The sequence below is a fragment of the Glossina fuscipes genome, unplaced genomic scaffold (genome assembly GCF_014805625.2).
Source record: "Glossina fuscipes isolate IAEA_lab_2018 unplaced genomic scaffold, Yale_Gfus_2 88, whole genome shotgun sequence".
NCBI lineage: Eukaryota > Metazoa > Arthropoda > Insecta > Diptera > Glossinidae > Glossina > Glossina fuscipes.
Genome location: NW_023998442.1, coordinates 1,159,453 through 1,175,765, shown reverse-complemented (window position 1 = coordinate 1,175,765; position 16,313 = coordinate 1,159,453). Strand labels below are relative to the sequence as shown.

The 16,313-nt window shown below is 34.5% G+C and overlaps 1 protein-coding gene across 1 annotated transcript in view; it reads right to left on the bottom strand.

The window, feature by feature from the left end:
* Window positions 1-15,739, bottom strand: part of LOC119638339 (sodium-coupled monocarboxylate transporter 2) — a 19,979-nt gene extending 4,240 nt beyond the window's left edge. Inside the window, exon 1 of the mRNA XM_038035078.1 lies at window positions 15,684-15,739. Coding sequence (XP_037891006.1) covers window positions 15,684-15,739 — 56 coding nt within the window. The remainder of the gene's footprint in view (window positions 1-15,683) is intronic.
* Between the last annotated feature and the right edge of the window lie 574 nt (window positions 15,740-16,313).

Genomic DNA, 16,313 nt, shown 5'->3' with positions numbered 1-16,313 from the left:
GAGCTCTTACTGTACTTCAGTTTAGTTGGGCGAAACATTAAAATTTTCTAATAAATTTAAAAAAAATAATAAATAACAATAATAATAACATTACGGTTGCCTTTGAAACGAATTTGTAACACACTTCAACTGAAACAAGTAGGTAAAAATCGCAAAATTATAAATTGCAAAGAGTAAACTCTCTGACTGCGGCACTCAAATTCGGTAGATCAGGTACCAGCTTTCCAGAAGCAAATTTTTTCGTTTCATATGTTTCATAGCCAGGATGTCAATATACTTTTGTCCGATATCGCAGGCTTTCGAGGCTTTTTCCCAAGCTCTATCTCTCGGTTATTGATTCCTCTTTTGAAACAAAAATTTTTATAACAAATTTTCTCTGCCACGATCTTGATGAAGTCTAAACTTTTACCCTTTTTACGAACGATCATAATACACGAAAATATTTTTCCTAATCAGCATGAACTTTTAAATCCATGTCTGTCGGTGTGGTGTGCGTTGTTAATACTCTCTTGCTCCCAAAAAAGAAGATATCGACTTCAAATTTGCTAGAAACATTGCAAGTTTTTACCCACAGCTTGGTGCTGAAAATGGGCTGAATTGGTCAGCGCACAAATCCGCAATGAAGCGTGAACTAAATACAACTCAGTTCTTGTAAACAGACATTTATGGTTTTTTGCACATTACATTTTCCACAATTATATTATGAAAAACTCTGCTACTCATGTACAAAAATCGGCCATGCCCTTACAAAGTTGAAAGTAATTAAATATTCGTTTTTTCACTTTCTTAAAGCTTCATTTTTATTAATCATAAGATGAGCAAGACCGAAAGTCTAAAACTATTTAGTATAATCCTCAAATCAAGACATATTGTCTGCCTAAAAATGCTTTAATTCCAAGATAAATATGGTGGACACCACGATCTGGTGGATTAATTTTTCCTTAACAATACCAGTATCAGATAAAACGATTAGGAAAGTAAAAGGCGACAAGCTAAGTGCATTAATTCTAAAGTAGTCGTAGTGGACGTCACGACATGGTGGGTAAATTATTTCTTATAAATGCCTTCCATATGATTATCAAATAAAAAGCCTTGGAGACAGGAAGGCGAAAAGCCAAGTGTATTAATTCTAAACTAGTTATGACACGATGGTGGTAGATTTTTAACAATACCTCTTAGTCAAGTAAAAGGCGAAACATAAATATTTTATTTATGACAATAAATAAATGCGTGGGACGCCAAAGATTGCAATGGTGGTGGTTTTGTTTTTCAATCCCCCATATCTTTCTAGTCTATATTTTAGTCATATTTTAATAATGCTAATGATTATGCATTACACCATTTTCGATATAAAGGCATGCAACAATCGGAAAGAATCGGTACAAATCCTTTCCTTTTCTCTTATCGATCGATTTTATTATATCGATCGACTCAGAATCAGTTGCCGAGTCTATCTAAAGTTTTATGTCGGTCTGTCCGTCTTTTAGTCGTATGTTCAACTTACAGATCACAATTTTTGAGATGTTCTGATGAAATTTTATACGTGTTTTGGACCAAAGAGGATAGCTATTGAAACACTTCCAAAAACCGTTCGCGGTAATAATCTAACATAAAAATTAATTTTAAGGCAATTGGATCTTATCCCATATACGAAAAATAAGTCTTTATAAGGCACGCATTTCCAATTTTTAATAATTTACGACGAAAATTGGCTCAAAATAGTAATTTGATAACGGTACCAAGATCAGCTTTTTGGGGACACTACTGCATAGAAGGATTGCCATGCAATATTAAATCCTTATATGCAAATCACGTCTATGATGAAAATTGGTCCGTAATAGCAATGTAGCATAAAAATTTGTCGTAAAGAGTTTGGATCATGTAGACCTATTTTTTAGACCCCATCAAATACAGGGTCTCTCATGAAAATTAAGTCATTATATGCTGATGGAGTCAAATTTACATTTTTTTATGACGGAAGCAAATAGAAAACAATAAAATTTTTGCCAAGTAAATTAAGTTTCCTATATTTGGATCATGTTAGTCGATGTTTCGAGCATCCTCATGAAAATAAAAGAAGGTATTATTTTTGGTCTATTATCACTCGAAATTGAATAAACAGCTGCTGTGAAGTGGTGGAGAGTATTCAATAGTCGACCTTAGCCGACTATATTGCTCTTACTTGTTTTTTAATAAATATTTTGCAGTAATAATACGCCTTTCACCATTTTTGAAAAACCTTTTCCTAATTTCCCTCTCACTTACAGGGTTGGGACCGGCAGAAACACGACCAACAACACACTTTTAAAAAATGTAGTTGCGCGAGAGAGTGTACAGTGGCACAGTTTTGGTTTTAAAAATGCATTACAAATTTTTGTAGCCAACGTAATATTAGTCGACAACCATGTGTACAAACAGTAACATGATAGGTCTTTCATAAATAATTTCAAACAAATCATCCCTAATTTCATGCTCATAAGATAGCATTGCCTCTTAGCCAAAAATTATTTCATACATTTCTGTTAAAGTAATTTATGCAATTCAAAAGTATAAAAGACAAGTCTTAAACCATAACGTTAAGTATTGTAATATGAAGCGTTACCTACCCAGATGAAAAAAAAACATCTCGTGCTATTTTCATAGCTGAAGCATATCCTTCACCTACCCACCATGTGCGAACAATACTCTCCTATTGTTGTTTGAGCAATTTGATAATAACCAAATGAAGAAACGAAAGATTCAATGATCACTTTAACATGATTTTTAAGGAACTGAACAAATGGTCCGAGTCGAACACGTGGATAACTGTTGTCATTCAATGTCGTACAAAACCACGTGCATAGCACTCGTCACGTTTTGAATTCTCATCCTGTGTCATTGGAACAATTCAGCTTATCATTACGTTTGCTGCCTTACCTGTTCTGTTCATAATCTCAAAATCTCCTACTTGCCCGCCAAATGCCGTCAAAGGTAAAAGCCATTACTTCTTCTTTCTCCAAAGGCTATGCCGGCTACAAATCATAATAGGGTAGGAAAATCTTGCACTTTGAGAAACTTGAAAACTTTCTCAATTTGATTTATTTTTCTTTTTGTTCTTAATCCATCGTGTCCTTTGTTTCTTCTATCAATTCAAGTGTCAAGATGTCACCCGGTGCCTGAACTTAGTTAAATGGTGATTTTACAAAATCTAATAATAAACTGAATTACTCGTTTCTGAAGTAGTTGCCTATTATCTTACACAATTCAGACCACTCCGCTCCAAGTAAGAAAAACAAGATATTTTTTAGAAACTCCAATTTATCCATCAACATACCAACTCAACTTTCTATTATCTATTAATTCCAACATTCGTCTAACCTTTTTAAGCCTTTATTGTGGAAAGATGTGGGCAGACCTCAGTTTCGGCGACCACTTTTCCGTTTGAGCTAAATTTCTTCGTGTGCAAAAAGCATTTAGTCTCTGGGAGGAAGAGAGGCAATCCGATCCCAACCCAAATTTCTAAGGGAAAACAGCAAGAATTGCTTTTGAGCAGATTCAATTGAATCTACATAGCACCTATATGAAGGAGACCACACAACAGAGGCATACTCGAGTATGGATTTAACCAAACACATGTACAGGCTTCTCGTAATGTAGGGATCATCAAGCCACCTTTTTATAAAACCAAGCGCGGTTCTAGCCTTGCTTATCGAGAGCTCAATATGCAAGTTAAAACGTAACCTATGGTCAAATAGAACGCCTAAATCTGTGATCGAATCGACGTCCTCCAATTTGGAGGAATGCCTTTCTTCTTGAGAAAGAAAGCTTCTTACATTTACTCAGATTTAGTTTCAGAAAATTCAAAGAGCTCCATGCAAGAAAATTATCCAAGTCACCTTGAAGCTGATGTGATTGCGATTCAACAGAGAACGAAGAAAACAGTTTCAAATCATCAGCTTACATTAAGATCTGGCTGGAATTACCCACCGATGGGAGATCATTAAAGTATAAACTAAATAAAATGGGACCTGATGACTACCTTGAGGTACGCCAAACATAACGGGGAATTCGTCCGAGGTGATGAAGTTAAACAAAATCCCGAAGGGTCTATTGTGCAGATAAAAGCTTATCCATTTCACTAAATAGAAAGGGAAGCCAGAGACTTGCAGTTTGAAGATAAGTAAGTTATGGTTAACCATATCGCACGCTTTGCTTAAATCAGTGTATATAACATCTGGGCGAGAGCCACTTGAAAAAGCCTTGAAAATATGACCAGTAAACTCTAACAAGTTGGTAACTGTAGATCGCCCTTTCCGAAAGCCATGCTGGTGCGGAGAAATATACGAATTAATGGCAAAGGCCAAATGCTGAGTCACAATTCGCTCGAATAACTTGGGCAAGACACTCAACTTGGCTATGCGTCTGTAGTTCTCAACAAATTGTCTACTTCCACTTTTGTGGATAGGAATAAGGAAACTACTCATCCAACATGAAGGGAAAACACCTAAATTCAAGGAAAGGTTAAAAATCTTTGAGCTCACACCACATAACTCGACAGAGCAAGATTTAAGTACACATGATGGAATTCCTTCAGGTCCAGGCGCACAACTGTATTTTAGAGAACTCAACCCTTTAGAAACGTCATCGTCCGAAATAACCAAGTTAGGAATTGAAAACGAATTAGATATAGGATATGGGTAGTTTGCTGATAAATCGAAGTTAGCAACCGAAAAGTTTCGTCGGAAATACTCAGCAAACAGATTTGAGATTTCAAAATCATCCGAGGAATCAGAGCCATTAAAAGAAACATGTGAGGGATAGGTGGAAATTTTTCTTTTAGAGTTAACAAATTTAAAATGGTATTTAGGATTAGCAAACAGAGAGAATTTAATGAACTGAAGGCATCTGCAGTAATAATGGTGGTTGAGGGAGCTAAATCTATGCCTCGCCACCGTTTCAGCGAAATAGTCGAGCGCAATGCCACTTTTCGAATATTTTTTGAATAGCGTGATTAAAGAGTTCAAAGATAATCAGTCTTGCTTAACCAGCGCATCGCGTACGCAACCGCCTCCTCGCACGCAGCTTTCGCATTTTAGCCTAGTTTCTTCTTGAAAATTTATAAGGCCCTTGGCGTAATCGTTTCACTTAAGATCTGCCACCCCTAATCATCCATCCATTTCAGATGTAGACATAATTAATAATAAAAAAAGAGTAATTAAGCAAATATCCTTACTGGCCGTGCTTGTAGGACGAAATCGAAACTGACTCTCTTATTTAAAACCCCTTGACTTTACACTCTTCCCTTCTAAGTTTTCTCTTAATACTCCCTGGGCCACGTGTACCATTTTCAGTACGCGCTGAAATGCGCTTGTACGTCAAGTTTTGTCGCGTAAATTAAAATATTATAAACTAAAAATTAATTGTTCCGATCTACTACTTTATGCGATATACTTGATGCGATGCTTGACATGGTATGGAGAAATATATATATATATTCTCTCACAAACCCAAATTTATTAAAATTACGAAGCGTGTACTGAAAACAGTACATGGTGCGTGGAAATGGCATCTACTAATATATAGGCTGGCAGGAAACATTTTAATATAGATAGGCCTAAAGTATTCATTTCCGTGCCGGTTTTCACAGTACTTCATAAGAACCTTTCAGTAAATAATACTAATAAGATTTGCTATACCCATTGAGTCAAGCGTCAATTATAAATGCTAATCAAGTCAGAAGATTCAATCGACTCATTAGCTGAGAAATTGTCGGTCTAAGGAGAAATTTCGTTTTAAAATAATACTGAAATACTACGGTTAAGTTTTGGACAGGTATAGCAAGTAACCTTGAAAAAAACTGCGAAACTGTCAAATATGAAGAAAACTGTATGACTTGCTAAAAACACGCAGATAACAAAAAAAAAATGTCTACATTCAACGAAAATGCAACGCAATTTCAAATAATAATATTGACCCCATAAAAATCCATAGTTATGTATAACTATTTACCAAATATACACACTATATGTATACGATTGTATGTAATGTACATATGGCTTACATACATATGTATATAAGTATGTGTAAATGGAATCTTTTAAAAACAAAAATCCTTTCACTTTTTCTGTATGCTTCGTTCACATCACTACTGAAAATAATTTACAATAAGACAGAAGTTATATTCATTCAGCTTGTACTGAATTTTTTAATACTCATCATTAGTATTTGTATGATGGGACCACTTCAAGATGGAAAGAACATTCATTTACTCGTTACGGTGGCCATCGTGCAGCGTATCGATATATCGCTCATCGTGTTACATATATACTTCAAACCCATGTCTTATGACCCTTGGCAGCTAAAATTTAGAAATAATTCCTTGTCTTTATGGGTAATTTCTTCTAATTCCATTATGAACCCTTGAATAAGATAAAAGTTAAAAATTTTAGTTGAAAAACGTTTAAAAAGCATAACATAAACATAAGCGAGGAATTCTTCGTGGCAAAGAAAATCTCAAATTGATTAAAATGGGTTAATTCATCATTTTTTAATTTATAATTTTCCTTTTCAGCAGAGAGAACGGATCCAACGACAGACATGGTTAAGTCAGTATCATTAATCAAGAAGTATATGTAGTAAGTAAACTTTGTTTAGTGTCCGTTACGTAGTTCTATACGATGTAAACGCATTTACGACAGTATACTCCCGTTGGTGGGCTTAAACGTGCCGAGTAAGAAGTGCCTTAGAGAAAACGTAGAAGCAATTTTAGATATGAATCGTCTAAAGAAAAGTTTTTTTGTTAGTGCTTCAGGTTTGCGTTTGCATATGCACTCTCTTCAGGTTTTATGAATATTTTACACCGAAGCTCGTATTATAGCATATTTAAGCATTTTGTTGGGTTCGCCTTAGTCCTTTAATCGGGTAAAGTGGACACGAAGCTATTACTACCTTCTTTTTATGAATCGAATGGAACCAAGAATATGATTTTGCGATTTATGAGTTTTCGAAAAACCCAGAAACAAATGGCGGTAATAAAACTAAGTCACAACATTGAGATTCCTACAAACCGTATGACAATATTAATATATCTTTCATTTTTGATTACATACGATGTGTGTACAAATACGTTAAAATAAGAGATGAGCAAGCTGCGGAGTGATTATAGTCATTGGTGGTAGGTAGTTTAATATACATAATTTGAACATAAGTAAGCATTTTGGATTTGCTTGCGTGTATATTCTCACACTTCAGGTTAGATTTTTTGAGCACCAGCTGCATCTGCGCAAATTTTGTACTATTAGTTAAATAACTTAAAAGACTTGATATGTTGCCTGCATACACATCTGCGTTTATTATGCATTTGTTTGTGTTTTTGTGATGATGAGGATTTTTACACGAATCGTTAAAAGATTTTTACGCAGTTGAAAAATACTTCTTAAAAATCGGACGAGATTAATGCTCATTAGATTGTGAGCAGCAGATTTATCTATAGTCGATATTCACAAAGCATGGTTTTATATTAGATTAGATTGGAGGTCCTATAAGAAATGCTTATACTCTTGAGCGAAATCGTATAAGTCATGTTCATATATTCATCTAACTACCTCTCTACACATCTGAAATGATGATCATAATCCCCAAATTTTATTTCAAGAATTTTAATATTGTTAGATTAAGTATAAAGATCAATTCACAAGCAGCAAAAATATCGATAGCCATTATCAAGTGCGTACGAAATTACAGTCCATTCTCTTGAATTTATTTACGAACACTCGAAATTAATTTATAAAAACAAAATCTGTACGCAGTGGAAAAATCCTTCAACGCTAGAACTATCGAGTATGTCATTTTCATCCTTTTTATTTTCGATGTTCATAATGCATGTGACATTCCAAACTTTTCGTTCATTCGTTTATATGAAAAGACCTTTGAATACGTATAATCAGTTATTTTATAGGTGTGTGCAGGAATTATAATGAGATCCTATTTTTATCGTTTTCCATAATCTTAACGAAAAGTATAGAAATCTGAAATTTGGCAGAAACATTCCTTAATCGATTAAGAAGGTAAGGTTGGAAATTGGGTGTCATTTGTCATATGGACGAAACTGAAAATCTGTGAACCAGATGATCGCGGGGATGTCCTTTATGTTCGAAAATAGTTCCAATTGACTTATGAAAATGGCCACAATTTACCATAAAATTTTAATTCCAATTTATTTCGAATTTATTTTCCATTTAGTCTAACACACGTTAGCACTTTTTCCCCCCAACTTCATATAAATTAGAAATAAATTGGAAGAAAATTGGAATTGAAATTTTACCGTTATTTATTGTCGTATTAGTAAAGCGGGACCATTTCCGTTTCAAGCCTGCAAAAGGGTTTGACGAAACAGGTAAAAATGTTCACGGGAGCCAAACTTGTACATGAAAAAACGAAAATTAATCTTTTTTTTAAGTTATATTTAGTTCCTTATTTATGGTGGATGCATGTGTAGACAGGTCACAACCCTTCTTTTCTGCATTGCCTTCTTAATCAATTAAGTTATATTTGTCCCAAATGTCAGCTTCCTGCTTTCCCTTTTGCAACTGTGGCATCTCGCTAACAATAGAAGATCAAAATGATCTCTTTTGGTCGAAATAGGTGTAAGCAAAACGTCTACAATTCTAGTGTTAGTAATCAGCTATCGACTTTATTTTTATAAGACCTCCTTGCCGCCATTTTTAAGATCGTCATTTTGCTTACGATCTAAGAACTATAGAGATTTTGGAAATATTGTTCCAAATCGAGTAAAGCACATGGGATTTTATTTTATTTATTTTAGTTTAATAATTAAAGGTAAAGAGGCTACAGCTGCAAGACTTTTATAATTAAGTACTCCTTTTAATCCCACAAGTGGTTTTGAAAGGGCTTATTAGCAAAAGAAAATTGAAAATGTTTTCAAGCTTTAAATTGTTTCAGAAAGTTTATCGTATCGGAAATACGGTACTATTTCTTATAATCAAAGGATTCTAAAGGTTTGTAATGATGGTAATGTCGACTTCCTAAATTAGCATGAGCAAGTATCCAATAGATGAAGAAGAGAATTGTAATTTAGTGAGCATAAGGAGGTCATATTATCATTATAATGATGGTGTGCAAGAGTGGAGCGTCATAAATGCAAATTGTACAATTCGTTAAATAATCGCTAATGCAAAGCTTATTATAATTTATTGATCTGTACCAAGTTGAACTTTTATTACATAATAATTGTTCAGTTTCTTTAAATATATGTATATAACAATTGATGAATCGTTTTATATCAGAACAACTAAGAAAATTGTATTTGGTTGTGACCGAATCTTTTATGCCCATCACTGTAATCCCAAAAAAGGCATTCTCTACAAAAAGAGAGCTAGCGTTGCTAATTTGTCCTATTTTCAACATAAAAGTTTTTATCGCGTAGGCGTTTGGGCATTGTAGGTATATCCTTGATACCCATCACCGATTTAACTCAAAAAAGAAACAAAAGAACTAAGAGAACAAAATTCTGATGCTCAATAATACGGAGAGGGCGTAGTTGATTTTTTCTATTTTCAAAATAAAAGTTTTCTCGTCGTGGGTGTTGTAGGCATGTCCTTTGAAAATTGTACGTCACTTCCAAATTCTTCATTTTCGCCAACTGGAGAAGGTTTACCGCAAATGCTTTAGAGTTGCACAGACAGATAGATGGATAGACGAACATGTTTAGGTGCAATCCAAATTTGAAACTGGCCAAGAATTAATATACTTTATGAGATTTTTGAAGCTTATTTCTGCACCTTATGAAGATATTAAAAAAAAGTGTTAACTTGGATACACCTTATTATTGAGTAGACGTGGTCAGTTTTTCCCATTTTTATACAGAAAGTACAGCATCGCCTATAGAATGTGCTTTCAAATTTTGTACATTTATCTGCTGAGATGTTCTCAGCTTACGTGGTGTTTCAACCGATTTGGTCCATTTTCAATACCAATTTGCAAAACATTCAATATTTCAGCCAAGTTTGAAGTCGATAGCATCATCTTTGCGACCAGGAAAATGTTCACAACAGACATTATATAGACGAAGAGACGGACATGCTTAACTCAATTCAGAATTTGATGCTGATCACGAATATATATTCATTGTGAGGTCTTTTATTTTTCCTTCTGGGCGATGCAATGTCTCTCACCCTTCGGCGATGGATATAAAAAAAACACAAATTAGGAAATTCTACTCATCTTAACCTCAATCGCGCTACGTGTTTTTATGACGAATCATGCCTCAATAGGTCGTACTCAAAAAGTAATTCCGTATCTTGGACAGAAAGTTATTTATAGTTTAGATTCGTTTATACACCCAAACGAAGTATCGAATTGTGTGTAAAAATAAAATATTGAATGCACGTGACTGATTATGTCCATTTTTCTGAATATGAGGAGAATGTTTACAACAAACGGACAACTGGACAGATGGACAAACGAACAGGCACACAAGCGTGAATCGATTTAGAATTTGACAGCGAACAAGAATATATATACTTTGGGGCATCTCTGAAGCTTCCTTTTAGATGTTGCAGAACCATATATATATATCTAAATATATATAAAAAAATCGTACATATTTTATTAATTTCGAAATTGAACAACTTGAACCCCTCTAACTAATAAGATGTATTAACGATTTTGCAAGCACTCATTAACGCACATATGCTTTCTGCCAAAGTTAGCAAATATAAGTCAAGATTTGAAGATGTGCTAAAAAAAGAAAAAAAAAAAAAAATAATAATGAAAGAAAAAAACAGCCTACAGTCATAAAAAGCACATTGAAACACTTTGGCCAGTTATTAAATGTCATTCATTGCCAACTGGGTTGATGGCATGCATACATATTCATGCTCGCAATTGCATCCACACTTACACAAACAAAATTCAATTTGTTAACTTGTGTTTATATATATGTACAATTATATTTTGTAGATTATGTCGTAATGTAGTTCATCAGAAATCAACCTAACCTACCGCCGCCATCACCGCCGTGAGATGATGATCGGTCACATAAAGTGCTCGTTTCGTTATTGTAACATTTAATGGTTTTATTTTTTTTTGCTCTTTTTTTTTTTGTTTTTATTATTTTTTCTTTATGTCAAAAGTTTTACTATTTGAATGTTTTATATGTGTGCGGTGAGTGTATGGTGTGCAACGAATAGACAATAATGTTTTAAACCAACGATGATGACGCTTCATTTACCATGTCACCACCATTCACAAGTGTTCATCGATTAAATTCATTATTTTTTTTTTTCCTTTTTGAAATTACTTTTTTGCATTTTCTTACAAATAACGTTGTTATTGGACTACTTTAAGTTCAATGCTCATCGTTATTAGAAAAATCAATTTTTATTCATTCGGTGTCCATTCACCTTTGATATATCAGTTCAATATAACGTTTTAGATGAATGTGTTTTTTATGAAAATTTTTTTTGTTGAAAAATTCACTGAAAGGATTTGCGCTATAAAAATGTTGCTAATAAAATTTACTGCATTACGCAAGAGTTAGATAAAATCGCTTTAATTACTTTAACAATCTTGCTGTCCGATCTTCGAAATAATTTTGTTCCACATTGTTTCCCTTGCATTCAATCTCTTCTGTGAGCAATAAAATTTTTATTTACAACTTGTTCCCGATGTACATTAATGGGCAAAATAATAGCAGACGTTTACTTCAGATTGGTTTTGCTTGCCATGAGAGCTATGCGAACGCATTCAACATCTAGAAAAACTTGAGACTGATCCACATTTTACTATAACAATTTAGAATCAGTCCCAGAATTAATCTCAACTTGTGCGTCCATCTGTCTGCCCTGTTTTTTGGTGTTCAACCTACAAATTGCAATTTTGGATGATATTTGGGTTAAATTCCGTCCAAGGGTGAACGCTGTTGAAAATGCTTCGAATCGTTGTGTGAGTAACCATAGGATGGTATAGGGTATTTTATAATACTTTTACTATAGCGTTTTTACTTGTTTTTAGTTTTAACCGCTTCAACGATCAGCTCCTTACAGTGGCTTCAAACTGTCCTAAAAGATATTGCATTAGCGTAGCCAGTTCGTTTCATTCTTTTACAGTCACTATAGGTTCACCCATTTGCCGCTATCACATCTGTTGGAGTTAATGCGCAATCAGAAAAAATCCGCATTTTTTGTGCTTTTCAAAACCGAGGTGTTCTCGGTTACAATATGTGTATCCTATGACCGATTTTGATTAACTTCAACACCAACCTGCCTACAAGAACTTCCATGTTGTGCCAAGTTTCAAGTTGATATCTTAATTTTTACAACCGGAACTATGTTTACCACGAACAAATACCCGGATAGATTAGTAGACGGACAGACGGCGATGCCTAAATCGACTCAGCGTTTGACACTAATCAAAAATATATACACATTACAGTGTTTGCTAAGTCTCCTCCTGAGTGTTGCAAACGTTTTAACAACATTTTCATACCTAACTGTATAGGGCCGGACAGTTTTATGGCTTAAAGTTGATTCACTCTTTTTATTATACCAAGAGATTTAAAAGCGTTCATTGTTTGTCCATCCCTATGTCTGCTGCCTGTCCATATTATCTTGTGTTTAACTTACAAGTTGCAATTTTTGAGATATTTTGATGGAACTTAGTAGCCACCAAAGTGCTTTCGTCCAAGGATCAACCCTGTTAAAAAAGGGTTGGATTAAGCCACTTTTTCGATCACTCCTCGTATAACGGCTTATTTTGAAATGTCGTTGTATGAACAAAAAATTGCAAATTTCAAAGTTTTTCAAAGTTTTGACGTAAAAATTTTGGGTCGAATGAGGCAAATTTTTCAACACCCTTCCGTATAGCCTTATCTACGAAAACTAAATCTTTATATGGTAAAAAAAATCTAAGTATCAATATTTCATTATGAAAATTGTATAGTACTCTATAGTAATTTGACATAGAAAGTAACCTATTCACCTATCTATCAATTTTCTGAATAACCGTCTCATAGCCTGTTCTTGTGAAAAAAAACCTTTATATGGAAGAAATGTCCTCTTTCCCATATTTCATAATGAAAGTTTGGTTCAAAAGATTAATTTGATACGAAATTTAAATATATCAAATTTGGATCAAGCAGGTCTAGTTTTTGGACCGCACCACATATAAGAGTTCAGATAAAAAATAATTCCTTATAAGCCAAAAGCACCTAACTTTTAATCTTTTCTGATGAAAATATGTAACTAATAATATTTTGACATAAAAATTACCTTGAACAAATCGTAACCGCATAGGCCTATTTTTTGGACCCTCTTCTATGTGAGGTTTCTCATGATTACCTTTAAGCTATTTGGAAAAAAGGTTAACCTTTTAATGTTTTACAATGAAAATTGGTCCACAGCAGCAGTTTGGTATGAAAATTAACCAAAGGAAATTTGAATCATGTCAGTCCATTTTTTACTATGCCATATTTAGGAGAGCTCGCGAAAAGTGAATTTTTGATGACAAAGTCTAACCTATAGTTTTCTATAATTGGACGAAAAATAAGAAAATCTTTAACAAGCAAATTAAGTTAAGTCAAATTATAATCACGTTAGCCGACGTTTTGCTCACCCTCTGACATGAGGTCTTCCAAGAAAGGTATACCATTACATGAAAATAATGTATAATTTTTGGTGTATTATTAAGAAAATGATTGAATAACTGTATTAAGTGAAGAGGCCTTGCTAGACCATAATTTTTTCACTTGGTTTTATACAGTAATTTCTCAATTACGGCATTGTATGGGGAGTGGGCGTAAAAATCGTTTCGTCCAATGCATTTTCAATCTAATTCATTTTCGTTCATCTTCCTACTAAAATACGTCTGTCAAAGAACTTTCGTCAAATAAAGCGGCTTGTAGCTTGTACGGAAAATTACGTAAACAGACATCATTTACGTGACAGAGAGAAGAGCACGCTCAAATCGATCTCTTTCTTCGTCGACGTGTATAATAAGTTCTGGGTCCATCTCTAGTCCTTCTGGACATTAAAGGCATTCCCATAAACTTAATGTACCTTACTATAATATGTAGAATATATATACGGATTTGAGACGTGACAGCGGAAAGTCATTACTTTTGCTTGTGGATATTGTTTTAATAAAATCCCTTTTAAGTTCGAAAACCATCTATTCATCTATATGTTTAAAGCTTTGCCAAAAATTGCAAAAATATCCGTGAAGTCTGTATATGCAGGTAACAGTTTATACAACTACTTACGAATTGCTGCCAAATCGTTTAAATAGATTATTTGAAATTTAAAGCGCGCATGAGCTACGATATGCGGACGATATTTAAAATCAGTTGGTCTTCCATCTGCGTTACATTCTTAAATTGCAAATAAAAGATTCTGTCTCTGAACCGCGAAGAAGTTCTTTATCGTTTTTTTTTTCCTTACTAGAGAAGCGAAGGCTCATCTTAGGTGTCTCCTTCCTAGTTCTGTTAATAAATGGCGATATTGACTCATCAGCCTTATTAGGAAAGATAAACTTTAATGTCCCCTATCTAGAAATTTCATATACGTCAAGCTTGACCAATATCGATATAACTACGAACTTCTTAACTCGTTCTGAGTCCATTGGAGTCTATAATTTGATCTGAAAATTAAAGAATGTCAAATTGGTGATCCTCAGTGCGCACGATCTGTCGATGTCGATTATTTAAACTAAATCGATTAGCAAATTCATTGGTGTATAAAAATATTGGTGTATAATTAACCTGATGCCGCTGAAGTTTTCTAAGCGCAAAAAGATGTACTTCTCTAGATCATCCCCTGTTAACTACACCTACGCAATCAATGATAACAATATTGGGGATGTGATATCGTGCATTTTGGCATTTTATTTGATCGTAAAATGAACTTTAACCTCCGTACATGATCAATTGTATGTAAAGCAAAATGTTCACTGGGCTTTATTAAAGGATGGTCATGTGGCGCTTGTAAGATCGCTCTGTGGGTTTAACGTCTGCACCTGGCTTGATGCCTTAATCAGACGGGTTGCCTACAACCATTGGCACTCAATTAAGTTGAGTGATCAGGTGCGCAGATGGTTCATCGTGTATGGCCGTATGCACCGCCACTCTGGTATGTAGTGAGGCTTATCATCACTCCAGATTTATTCCAATGGATATGGAATGGTGAAAACCACAGCCACCACGATACTCTCCGAAGGGCCGTACCCAGCAGCCAGGGCTCGCAAGGATGATGTACCTTCCAACGAACTTTCCTGGTACATCACAACCCCTGCGAGCGGGTTCCTGACCCTCGTGGTGCTTAAAATTTGTCTACAAAGCCTTTAGCATTACTTTGCGCTTTGTACTACTAAAAATGTAATACGCCACTCTTGCCTTTAGACTATACCATACCGTCAACGTTAGCCAGTCCCGGACTATCTTTCTTCAAGATATATAGTTATAGGGCGTATCAATTGGCGTGACCAGATTACCATGCTCTCACCAATTACTATATTGTAGTACTTTTACTAACCAGCCACCATTGAGTGCGGTTAGATTTTCCTCTACAGTAATGGCTTCTGAGAAGATATATAAAAACTATGTCAAAGTGAACCGCTAAAACCATCTATCAGAAAACTCGTCGCCGAGTTATAATAGTCCTTTGCCTTAAACTCCTCTTCGCTGGTCGAACCGTTTCCGGGGATCACCACTTAGAGGTGAGAGTTTCGGCAATTCTATGCAAAACATAGTTTATCTCCCCGTGGCGCTTGTAAGATCTGTGCTTGTCTGGTCTCCAAGCTCTTCATGTCAGATAGACAGTATCGAATCAGTTCAAAAACGGTGCCTCTTTTTTGCATCGCCAAGGCGGGCTTGGCTGGCAGACAGTTTCGCAATGCAGAAGAAGCGTAAAAACGAATCGATGATCGGATCGTTTCTAAACAATTATTATTCTTCCGACACGGTATCACCATGTTGCCAAAAAGATGGGAAAAAGTTGTAGGAAATTATGGAAAATATTTTGATCAACACATAATGCACCAATTTTTCTCAACAAATGCCTTTTTCAAGTGATCAGAATACATACAAGCACCTTTTATTTAACATAATTCCTTAAGTATTTTATGAAGTATAATTTGCGTCTTAGTAATATTAATATGTATGCACACTTATATCGTCATTGGTAGAAAACTTTGTAATCAACTTAAATTCAACAAAATAGATAAATAAACACAAACGATGAATATTTCTTCCTTTTCATTATACAAGAAATGAATGAATCTGAGGAACGATAATAAAGTTATCAATCAATGCAAGAAAAATC